Source organism: Schistocerca cancellata, chromosome 5, assembly GCF_023864275.1.
Source record: "Schistocerca cancellata isolate TAMUIC-IGC-003103 chromosome 5, iqSchCanc2.1, whole genome shotgun sequence".
NCBI classification, from domain to species: domain Eukaryota; kingdom Metazoa; phylum Arthropoda; class Insecta; order Orthoptera; family Acrididae; genus Schistocerca; species Schistocerca cancellata.
In genome coordinates, this window is record NC_064630.1 from 394,076,508 (window position 1) to 394,089,008 (window position 12,501).

Here is a 12,501-nt window from a genome sequence, read left to right on the forward strand (position 1 = left end):
TGTAAACGGGATTTTTGTTCCTGAGCATCAACAGTTAGTAGGACTGGCCCCACACTTCTGCTATGCTTAGGCAGGACTGTTAGAAGTGAGGAAAGTGTGCTGATCTCTGCCCAAACTCTTTGCCTTTACAAATGTCTGCTTGTGTCTGTGTATGTGCGGATGGGTATGTGTGTGTGTGCGAGTGTATACCTGTCCTTCTTTCCCCCTAAGGTAAGTCTTTCCGCTCCCGGGATTGGAATGACTCCTTACCCTCTCCCTTAAAACCCACATCCTTTCGTCTTTCCCTCTCCTTCCCTCTTTCCTGATGGAGCAACCATTTGTTGCAAAAGCTTGAATTTTGTGTGTATGTTTGTGTTTGTTTGTGTGTCTATCAACCTGCCAGCGCTTTTGTTATCTTTGTTTTTAGATATATTTTTCCCACGTGGAATGTTTCCCTCTATTATATTCATATATATTTATTTATTATGTTATGTAAGTATGTTAAATTTGGTGCGACTTAATGTCCCAAGTTAGTAAGCTAATGTGCCACATTAGGTGGAGATGTGTAATGTTACGCATATGCAGGTGGGAAATTTGGCTACCTAGAATTGGTAGGAGGTAAGGCATATGCTTGCGAGGGCCTGGGGCTTAGAGCCCGGTGTGGCTGCCTCAGCCAAAACACTGCCACTTGACAAGATGCAACAACATCTACAGGCCAGCCAGGTACAAAGACAAGCAGCATTGCTGGAACCATTTCTGTGATAATTTACAATCAAATATTACTGCAAATCTGGATACTCTGGTGATCCCAGAAAAAAGGGGCGCATCCAACAAAAAACAATTTCAATATCCGTAAAACAACAAAAGTTAACAATTTACAGTGACTAAATATTTTCACATTAAACCTCTGAATTAACAATTTTTAAATGCTTCAGGCGATTTCAACATACGATATCTCAGATGACAGTATTGCACTATATCTACATTGTTGAAAGCTACATAAATATATCTACTTATTTTCCTGATTTAGTGTATTTTTTTTATCTTTTCATTATGCAAATGTTCGTCCGATCATTGTATCCTCAACAATTACGCAACAAATGAATACTCTATGAATATCTCATATTTTGTCATTGTTGTTGTTGTTGTGGTCTTCAGTCCTGAGACTGGTTTGATGCAGCTCTCCATGCTACGCTATCCTGTGCAAGCTTCTTCATCTCCCAGTACTTACTGCAACCTACATCCTTCTGAATCTGCTTAGTGTATTCATCTCTTGGTCTCCCTCTACTATTTTTACCCTCCACGCTGCCCTCCAATGCTAAATTTTGTGATCCCTCGATGTCTCAGAACATGACCTACCAACTGGTCCCTTCTTCCTGTCAAGTTGAGCCACAAACTCCTCTTTTCCCCAATTCTATTCAATACCTCCTCATTAGTTATGTGATCTACCCATCTAATCTTCAGCATTCTTCTGTAGCGCCACATTTTGAAAGCTTCTATTCTCTTCTTGTCCAAACTATTTATCATCCATGTTTCACTTCCATACATAGCTAAACTCCATACAAATACTTTCAGAAACAACTTCCTGACACTTAAATCTATACTTGACGTTAACAAATTTCTCTTCTTCAGAAACGCTTTCCTTGCCATTGCCAGTCTACATTTTATATCCTCTCTACTTCGACCATCATCAGTTATTTTGCTCCCCAAATAGCAAAACTCCTTTACTACTTTAAGTGTCTCATTTCCTAATCTAATTCCCTCAGCATCACCCGATTTAATTTGACTACATTCCATTATCCTCGTTTTGCTTTTGTTGATGTTCATCTTGTATCCTCCTTTCAAGACACTGTCCATTACGTTCAACTGCTCTTCCAAGTCCTTTGCTGTCTCTGACAGAATTACAATGTCATCGGCGAACTTCAATGTTTTTATTTCTTCTCCATGGACTTTAATACCTACTCTGAATTTTTCTTTTGTTTCCTTTACTGCTTGCTCAATATACAGATTGAATAACATCAGGGACAGGCTACAACCCTGTCTCACTCCCTTCCCAACCGCTGCTTCCCTTTCATGCCCCTCGACTCTTATAACTGCCATCTGGTTTCTGTACAAATTGTAAATAGCCTTTCGCTTCCTGTATTTTACCCCTGCCACCTTTACAATTTGAAAGAGAGTATTCCAGTCAACATTGTCAAAAGCTTTCTCTAAGTCTACAAATGCTAGAAATGTAGGTTTGCCTTTCCTTAATCTATTTTCTAAGATAAGTCGTAGGGTCAGTATTGCCTCACGTGTTCCAACATTTCTGCAGAATCCAAACTGATCTTCGCCGAGGTTGGCATCTACCAGTTTTGTCATACTTGTGTATTTATTTAATGAAGAGTTTACTATTTTTACAGTAATTTTATTTAAATATTATTTTACAACTGATAATACAAAAAAATGATAATTTAAGGGGGGGACATTCGCATGTGGTAACTGATACCATGTTTGAAGAAGAGTGCCGAAACACATGTCTGATAAGCAGGCCTAAATGATTGTTTCAACAATATTAATGACAATCTGTTGTTATTTATCATGAGCATACTTGTGCAAGAACACTGACTTATTTATTTATGTTTATTGTAAATGGTTTGAGTGTGACTGAATGTTTATAATATTTCTTTATTTAAATATTGTTGTAATATATTAGTTTACTCTGAGAAGTGGCCATTGTGAGTCAAATCATGTCAGCAGAGTTTAAGAATGATGTATTTTGGTGGGGATGGCTTTCAACCAATTGAAAAGCAGACAATGGTAAAACACTATGGGAGTCAAGCAGAGACTCAGGCTTTCTAAGCGAAGGGCTCAAGGGAGTGATGCTGGATGCTTTATGTTCAGTGTTTGATGAAGGCAGGCCTGCCTATTACAAAAGTGCATGATTCAGTCATATAGGTAATTGAATCTGGGTGGTGAACAGTGGCTACCAAATTTTAACTACTGAAGGGACTTAATACACTCCTGGAAATTGAAATAAGAACACCATGAATTCATTGTCCCAGGAAGGGGAAACTTTATTGACACATTCCTGGGGTCAGATACATCACATGATCACACTGACAGAACCACAGGCACATAGACACAGGCAACAGAGCATGCACAATGTCAGCACTAGTACAGTGTATATCCACCTTTCGCAGCAATGCAGGCTGCTATTCTCCCATGGAGACGATCGTAGAGATGCTGGATGTAGTCCTGTGGAACGGCTTGCCATGCCATTTCCACCTGGCGCCTCAGTTGGACCAGCGTTCGTGCTGGACGTGCAGACCGCGTGAGACGACGCTTCATCCAGTCCCAAACATGCTCAATGGGGGACAGATCCGGAGATCTTGCTGGCCAGGGTAGTTGACTTACACCTTCTAGAGCACGTTGGGTGGCACGGGATACATGCGGACGTGCATTGTCCTGTTGGAACAGCAAGTTCCCTTGCCGGTCTAGGAATGGTAGAACGATGGGTTCGATGACAGTTTGGATGTACCGTGCACTATTCAGTGTTCCCTCGACGATCACCAGTGGTGTACGGCCAGTGTAGGAGATCGCTCCCCACACCATGATGCCGGGTGTTGGCCCTGTGTGCCTCGGTCGTATGCAGTCCTGATTGTGGCGCTCACCTGCACGGCGCCAAACACGCTTACGACCATCATTGGCACCAAGGCAGAAGCGACTCTCATCGCTGAAGACGACACGTCTCCATTCGTCCCTCCATTCACGCCTGTCGCGACACCACTGGAGGCGGGCTGCACGATGTTGGGGCGTGAGCGGAAGACGGCCTAACGGTGTGCGGGACCGTAGCCCAGCTTCATGGAGACGGTTGCGAATGGTCCTCGCCCATACCCCAGGAGCAACAGTGTCCCTAATTTGCTGGGAAGTGGCGGTGCGGTCCCCTACGGCACTGCGTAGGATCCTACGGTCTTGGCGTGCATCCGTGCGTCGCTGCGGTCCGGTCCCAGGTCGACGGGTACGTGCACCTTCCGCCGACCACTGGCGACAACATCAATGTACTGTGGAGACCTCACGCCCCACGTGTTGAGCAATTCGGCGGTACGTCCACCCGGCCTCCCGCATGCCCACTATACGCCCTCGCTCAAAGTACGTCAACTGGACATACGGTTCACGTCCACGCTGTCGCGGCATGCTACCAGTGTTAAAGACTGCGATGGAGCTCCGTATGCCACGGCAAACTGGCTGACACTGACGGCGGCGGTGCACAAATGCAGCGCAGCTAGCGCCATTCGACGGCCAACACCGCGGTTCCTGGTGTGTCCGCTGTGCCGTGCGTGTGATCATTGAACGGTTGCCTGTAAACACATGCCACGTCAGTGCCCTTGAAGAGAGCTGTGGCAGTGACATGGCTCTGTTGTTCCCACTTAGTGATTTGCGAAGGTGGAAGAAATCGAAATTTGAGCAGTGATTAAATACTTCGTAAAGAAAGGTATGAAAGCAAAGGACATTCATTCAGATTTCGAGAATGCACTGGGGGACTCTGCACATTCATATCCAACTGTTGCCAAGTGGACAAATAAATTTAAATTTGGTTGGGAGAGCTTAGATGATGATCCACGCATCTCTTCCCAAAACTGAAAATTTTTCTTGGCGGACAAAGATTCACTTCAAATGAAGAATTGATAGCCGAATTTGACAACTATTTTGCAGGCCTGGAGGAAAATCATTTTCAAGATGGGATCAAGGCACTGGAACATTGTTGGACCAAGTGCATTAATCTACAAGGAGACTACATCGAAAAACAAAAAAAGTTTCAGTGATGTAAGTACTTTTTTTACATTCCATTCTGAGAAGTTTTCAAACCACACTCATGTGATAAAAATAATTTTTTCTCCAGAAGCCTCTTAAAAAAAATGTGTGTGTGTGTGGGGGGGGGGGGGGGGGGGGAAATCATCTTATTTATATTCAGGGTCTTCTTTTCTATATAGGGATGACCACCTCAACCTGCAAGATCATATGAACGTATACAGATGAACTGTGTATCTGCTGAGCATATTTTACAAATGACTCAAGAGACCTGATACTTACTATACCACAAAAGCCATTTAGAATTTCTAACATAGCACAGTTTCTTTGAACTTGTTTTCTAACATTACCTCTCATTCTGCCACCCTTCTGCACTCTTCTTCACTACAGGCCTCTAGCTTTTTATTTTTCTTCTTCAACTTTGTATAATTCTTTTTCACTTGTTATCTTCTCTTCTTCTTCTTAATTTACTTCTCGTTCTATTTCTCTTTTCTACTGCACTGTACTGGAGGTGACATACTTCTTATTAATGTGTTACCTTGACCTCCTACCTCTAGATGATGAACTTCTGTAATTTTTGCCTCCCTTTGTCCTCATAAAAGGTAGTTCCTTCTTAGACTGAGTTCTGCATAGCCCACTCTAATCCCCCCCCCCAAAAAAACACCCCTCCCCTACCACCAATTATTTCTTCTTTTCTCCCCTAAAGAAAGAACTCATGGGTCTCAAACTATGATTGCACTTATCTATTTTAATGTCTTTCTATTGTGTTTTCTGGTATCTGCACCTCCGAAATCAAAGTGTGGTCAGCCCTTTATCTCTTGGTGAATTGTTACAATTTTATGAATGCAATTTTCCTTCATGGAATGCAGGCTTTCATGGCCAGCATTTCCATTATTGCTGGTATTTGTTTTCTGGGCATTAGGCCATGGTCCATAGCACAGTTCCCTGCCTTACAGTCCTTTTCCAATGCTGAATGCACCATCAGAGGCTTCAATGACTCAGAAAGCAGTTACAGTCTCCAACAAACTCATCAAACACTGCACATCTTAAGATAAGTCTACATCTAACAATTAGACCTTCTCAAGCTTGCTGAGTTTTTTTGAGACTGTGTAACTGCTTTCTGAATCACTGAAGCCTCCAATGACATCTCCAACATTGGAAGATGATGTTAGGCAGAGAATTATGCTTTTGAGCGTGGCCTAATGTCCATAAAACAAATATCACCAATAATACAATTTTCCCTTTTATATAAACACTGCACATATCAAGGTAAGTCTATGTCTAAAAATTACACCTTCTCAAGTGATGGCAAAGTCTTATCACTCAACAGCATTGGAAATTTCAAAGGTTATTTTTATTTTCAACAAACCTTCCTGGTGAGCCTCGTTTCTCTGATGTATGACGACCCTCCTCACCCTTCAGCCACTTCTGCAAAGCAGCAAACTTACTACTCTCTTTGTCCTTCTCTTTTTCCTTCTCCTTTTCTTTCTCATGCTCTCTAGTGAGGTCATTTGAAGACTGTAGTGCTGTGACTGAACTAGTAGCCTTTGCTTCGAGTCTGTCTTGCACTACCGGTTGTCCTTCTACCACTGCAGGTTTCACTGGCTGGACCACAGTCATCACTGCCACAGACAGAAAACCATCAAGGTACATTACCAACAAATTTATTTCACTGTAAATTTACAAAGTCGATGGCTGCCTAGAGATAACACATGAAAACATCACCTATTCCAAAACACCATTAACTTGCTACCTGGCATAAAATATCTAAATATAAAGAAGATAAAAAATCTACTCACCAAACGGCAGCAGAATACACACACATAAAAGACTGTTGTGATTGGCAATCTTTCAAAGCCAATGGCCACTGGCTTCGAAAGCTTGCCAATCACAACAGTCTTTTATGTTTGTGTGTTCTGCCACCGCTTGTTCTTTTATCTATCCAATTAAATATTTTATATCTAAAAAACAAAGATGATATGACTTACCAAACGAAAGCGCTGGCAGGTTGATAGACACACAAACAAACACAAACATACACACAAAATTCAAGCTTTCGCAACCAACGGTTGCTTCATCAGGAAAGAGGGAAGGAGAGGGAAAGATGAAAGGATGTGGGTTTTAAGGGAGAGGGTAAGGAGTCACTCCAATCCCGGGAGTGGAAAGACTTACCTTAGGGGGAAAACTCTTTGCCTTTTCAAATGTCTGCTTGTGTCTGTGTATGTGCGTATGGATATGTGTGTGTGTGCGAGTGTATACCTGTCCCTTTTTCCCCCTAAGGTAAGTCTTTCCGCTCCCAGGATTGGAATGACTCCTTACCCTCTCCCTTAAAACCCACATCCTTTCGTCTTTCCCTCTCCTTCCCTCTTTCCTGATGAAGCAACCGTTTGTTGCGAAAGCTTGAATTTTGTGTGCATGTTTGTGTGTCTATCAACCTGCCAGCGCTTTCGTTTGGTAAGCCACATCATCTTTGTTTTTTAAATATATTTTTCCCACGTGGAATGTTTCCCTCTATTATATTCATACAATTAAATATTTTTATCAATAATTGATTGTTTCCGTTGTTATAAATACAAATAAGGACATTCTTCAACTTTTGCTCAATGAATCATCACCTTTGGTATCTAAATAAGATGTAGAGCCAAAGACAAATGGATTTGTGCTGCTTGCTGATGATCCAGGAGCAGATGAATCCTTGCTTGATGGTAATGGTGAGGCAAAGTTGAATCCTGCGCCCTCTGAGCTACTAAAGAGTGAAGAACTAGTGTTTTGTGAAAAATCAAATCCTCGCTTCGGAGAAGAAAATATATTTTCTGTGGTATGTGACTGCATTTCCATTTGTTCTGTAACAGAAATCAATTCCTATATTATATAAACATGCAAAATCACAGTCTACATCACTTTCCTTAGAACTATTAACACAAAGATGAAAATATTTACTGATTTCTGTTATAACTTGAACCATCAGTGATGCAACTAAAAAGTACCCAAACTGCTAATTGCCAAGGGATTAGTGCCAGTCCATAATTTTGAGATCTTAGCAGTTTCTCTAATGGGTTTATTTGACTGTATTTAGACAGTCAATATACATATATTAAACAGATATAAAATATCCTATATACACACTGATCAGCCAGTACCTTATGAACACTGACCTATGTTTGATATAAATCCATCCAGGTGATAGCAGCGTCACCTGGCAAGAAATGACTGCCAATCAGACACATGCACAATGCATGTAGTATCAGTGAGTGTGCTGTCCTTGTGTAGAATGGGAAAGGTGTGCGATCTATCTAAGTTTGACTAAGGGAAGATTATGATGGCCCAGAGGCTCAGCATGAGCACTTTGGAAACTGTACAATTTGTCAGGTGTTTGAGGAGTGCTGTCACGTGGTGAAACCATGTACAGACATTGTGGGATTGGGTGGCCACCCCTCATTATAGATGCCATACGTTGTAGGCTGGGCAGACTGATAAAACAGGACAGTTGGTGAACTATGGCAGAACTAACATCTGACTTTAATGCAGGGCAGAGTACAAGTGTGCAGAACACACAGTACACAAAACAAATGTTGGGCCTCTGTAGCCAACGATCCATGCATGCGTCAATGTTAACACCACAACATTGGCAACTATGACTTAAATGGGCATGTGACCATCGGCAATGGATGTTGGTGCAGTGGCAGTGTGTCCGATACATCCTGATACCTTCTTCATCAATCGTTGAAGCCTCCAATGACATCTCCAGGATTGGAAGATGATGTTAGGCAGAGAATTATGCTTTGGAGCACGGCCTAATGTCCATAAAACAAATATCACCAATAATACAATTTCGTAATCTTCCAGAGGAACAGCTCCTTGACACCCATACTTCAGGACAGAGACAAGCTGGCAGCAGGTCCATTATGTTCTGGAGAACATTCATGGTATACACGGGTCCAGTGAAGCTCATGTAAGGCACATGATAGCCAAGGGGTATCATAAAATGGTTGCAGACCACATACACCCCTTCACAACAATCGTGTTTCCCGATGGCAGTGGCATTTTTCAACAAGATAATGTGTCACGTCACAAGGCCAAGAGTGTGATGGAGTGGTTCAAGGAACACAGAGGCGAGCCCCAATTGATGTGCTGACCCTCCCAACATGCCAGATTTGAACATGATCGACCACGTCTGGGATATGATTGAACGTGGCATCAGAGCTCATTGCCACCTCCCCGGAATTTAAGGCCTCAGTACTTCCATGCCATGATGCATCACTGCTGTTACCTGTGCCAGAGGTGGACGTACCAACTATTGGGTAGGTGGCGATAATGTTCTGGCTCATTGTTGTTTACAAGGACCTGACATTTAACAAACATTCTTTATCTACATCTACACCTACAGCTACACTCTGCAAACCACCATGAAATGCGCAGCAGAGGATACGTCCCATTGCACCTGTTATTTTGGTTTCTTCCCATTCCATTCACATATGCAATGCAGGGAGAATGATTGTTTAAATGCCTCTGTGAATGCTCCAACTATTCTAATCTTATCCCCACAATCCCTATCGGTGCAATACTTAGCAGGTTGTAGTACATTTCTAGAGTCATCATTTAAAGACGGTTCTTGTAACTTAGTATACTTTCTCGGGATAGTTTACGTCTATCTTCGAGAGTCTGCCAGTTCAGTTTTTCAGTATCTCTGTGACACTCTCTCATGGATCAAACATATATGTGACTATTTGCACTGCCCTTCTCTGTATATGTTCAATATCCGCTAAAGTCCTATTTGGTATGGGACCCACACACTTGAGCAATATTCTATAACCGGCCACATGAGTGATTTGTAAGCGATCTCCTTTGTAGACTGATTGCACCTCACCAATATTCTACTAATAAACTGAAGTCTACCACCTGCTTTACCCATGACTTAGCCTATGTGATCATTCCAACAAAGTGTTACACTCAGGTATTTGTACGAATTGGCCGATTCCAACAGTGACTCATTAATATTACAGGATACTACATTTTTTCCATTTTCTGAAGTACACAATTTTACAATTATGTACATTTAAAGTAAGCTGACAATCTTTGTACCTCTCTGAAATCTTATCAAGATCTGACCAACTATTTATGCAGCTTCTTTCAGACAGTACTTCATTACAGATAACTGCATCATCTTCAAAAAGCCTGAGATTACTATCAATATCGTCTACAAAGTCATTAATATACAAAATGAACAGCAAAGATCCCAACATACTTCCCTGGGACACATCCAAAGTTACTTCTACATCTGACATCCAAGACAACATGCTGCATCCTCCCATTCTCGAACTTCACTAGACATACCATATGATCATAATTTTGACAATAAGCATAAGTGTGGTACTGAGCCAAATGCTTTTCATAAATCACAAAATACTGCATCTACCTGCCTGCCTAGATCCAAAACTTTCAGAACGTCATGTGAGAAAAGTGCGGTTTGGGTTTAACATGACTGATGTTTTTGATATCCATGCTGGTTGATATGGAGGAGCTCATTCTGTTCGAGATACCTCATTATGTTTCAGCTCAGAAAATGTTCTAAGCTCCTACAACAAATCGATGTCAAGGATACTGGATGGTAGTTTTGCAGATCACTTCTGTTACCTTCCTTGCAGATGGCTGTGATCTGTGCTTTTTTCCAAGGACTGGGCATGGTTTTTTGTTCAAGTGATCTCATTAGAAAATGGCCAAACTCAGCCACAAATTCAGTATGGAATCTGACAAGGGATTCCATTGGGCCCTGGAAATTTATTCAATTTTAACAATTTCAGTTGGTTCTCAACACCACTGACACATACTTATTTCGCTCATCTTTCCAGTGGTACAAGGATTAAATTGGGCAATTCTCCTGAGTCTTCCTTTGTAAAGAAGCATTTGAAAATGGAGTTAAGCGTTTCAACTATTGCTTTGCTACCCTCAATTTCAGTTCCTGTCTCATTCGCTAGGGACTAGACATTATATCTGGTGCCACAAACAGCCTTTAGGCACAATCAGAATTTCTTTGGATTTTGTGAAAGATCATTTGACTATATTCTGCTATGGAAGCCACTGATGGGTTTATTCATTACTCTCTTGACAGCTTAATTCATTTCATTCAGCATCTCTCTATCTATAGCCATACAATTTGTTTTACACCTGTTATGCAGTAAACTCTGTTTCTTTAGAAATTTCTTTATAGTTACTGTATACCACAGAGGGTCCCTCCTATTATGAATTGTTCTACTAGGTACATGGTTCAAGCACTTGGTCAACTACTCTTTTACACTTGAGCCATAGTTCCTCTACATGCTCCTGCCCTGTGCTGAAAGTTTGAAGTTCCTCACTGAGATATGACACTACTGATTTTTTATACAGTTTACTGAACGTATATATCTTTCTGCTTGTTTCAGTTGTCCTTTGTGATTCAGTAATCATTGCTGCCACAATCACCTCATAGCCACTAATACCAGTTCCCATGCAGCCATCCTCAAAGAGATAAGGTCTACTTGCTGCCACTAGATCCAATATATTTCCACCATGAGTGGGGATCTAATGCATCTGTTCTAAGTAGTTTTAAGAGAGGGCATTTAGTAATGTTTCACAGGATAACTTGTCACGCCCACCGCTAACAAAATTGTAATTTTCCCAATTGATTATTGTAGGACTAAACTCTCCATCAATGATTACAACACGATTGGGGAACATATGTACAAGTGAACTGAGGTTTTCTCTTAAGTTTTCGGTTACATCAGGAGATGAGTCTGGTGGGCGATAGAAGGATCCAATTATGGCACAAGGCCAGAAAGTTGCAGCTTAGCTTATCAAATTCTCTGGTTCAGTCCTTCCACTTGAACCAAAGGGCCATTGTCAGTTCTGGGGACAATGCTGCAAACTGAGAGCTATCACAGTTTTATGAGATACATGGCAGCATAAAAATATTCTTGCTTTTGATGTGACAATGGGGCTGCATCATTTAGTTTCCAGAACATTAAACATCCTACAAAAATATTAAAAGATATGTATAGAACCACAAGTTGTGGAACACATACAAGGTGACAATTATTGAACTATATGAAATAAAGTTGTCTTTAACTTCTGAACAGTTTGCATTAGGGTGTTCAAACTGTATGGTTGGCCACAGCGCATGATGGGAATTAGTATGCACATGTGTGGCTCTTTTTAGCAATGAAGCACACTTTGATTTGGATGGGTTCATCAATAAGGAAAACTGGCACATTTGGGGGACTGAGAATCCACCTTTCACGATCGAGAAGCCCCTTCGCACTCAACAGGTCACTGTGGTGTGCTATGTTCAGTCACAGAATGATCTGTGTGATATTCCTTGATGGCACAGTGACTATTGAATGGTACATGAAAGTTTTGAAAGATTATTTCATTCTCATTATCCAAAGGACCCTGATTTTGACAAAATGTGGTTGATGCAAGACGGATCAACCCCATTGAAGCAGGAGAGTGCTTGATGTCCTGGAGCAGCACTTTGGGGACTGCATTCTGGCTCTGGAATACCCAGAGGACACTGACACGGATCTTGATTGGCCACCATATTTTCTGGACCTTAACACATGCAACTCCATTTTGTAGGATTATATTAAAGACAAGGTGTACAGCAATAACCCCAAAACCATTGCTGAGCTGAAAACAGCCATTCAGGAGGTCATCAACAGCATCGATGTTTTGACACTTCAACTGGTCGTGTAGAATTTT

General features: G+C 41.5%; 1 protein-coding gene across 1 annotated transcript in view; it reads right to left on the bottom strand.

The window, feature by feature from the left end:
- Nucleotides 1-12,501, bottom strand: part of LOC126188561 (E3 ubiquitin-protein ligase MYCBP2-like) — a gene marked incomplete at its 5' end in the record, with an annotated part of 354,851 nt that overhangs the window by 313,158 nt on the left and 29,192 nt on the right. The window contains 2 exons of the mRNA XM_049930160.1: nt 6,137-6,389; nt 7,383-7,610. Coding sequence (XP_049786117.1) covers nt 6,137-6,389; nt 7,383-7,610 — 481 coding nt within the window. The remainder of the gene's footprint in view (nt 1-6,136; nt 6,390-7,382; nt 7,611-12,501) is intronic.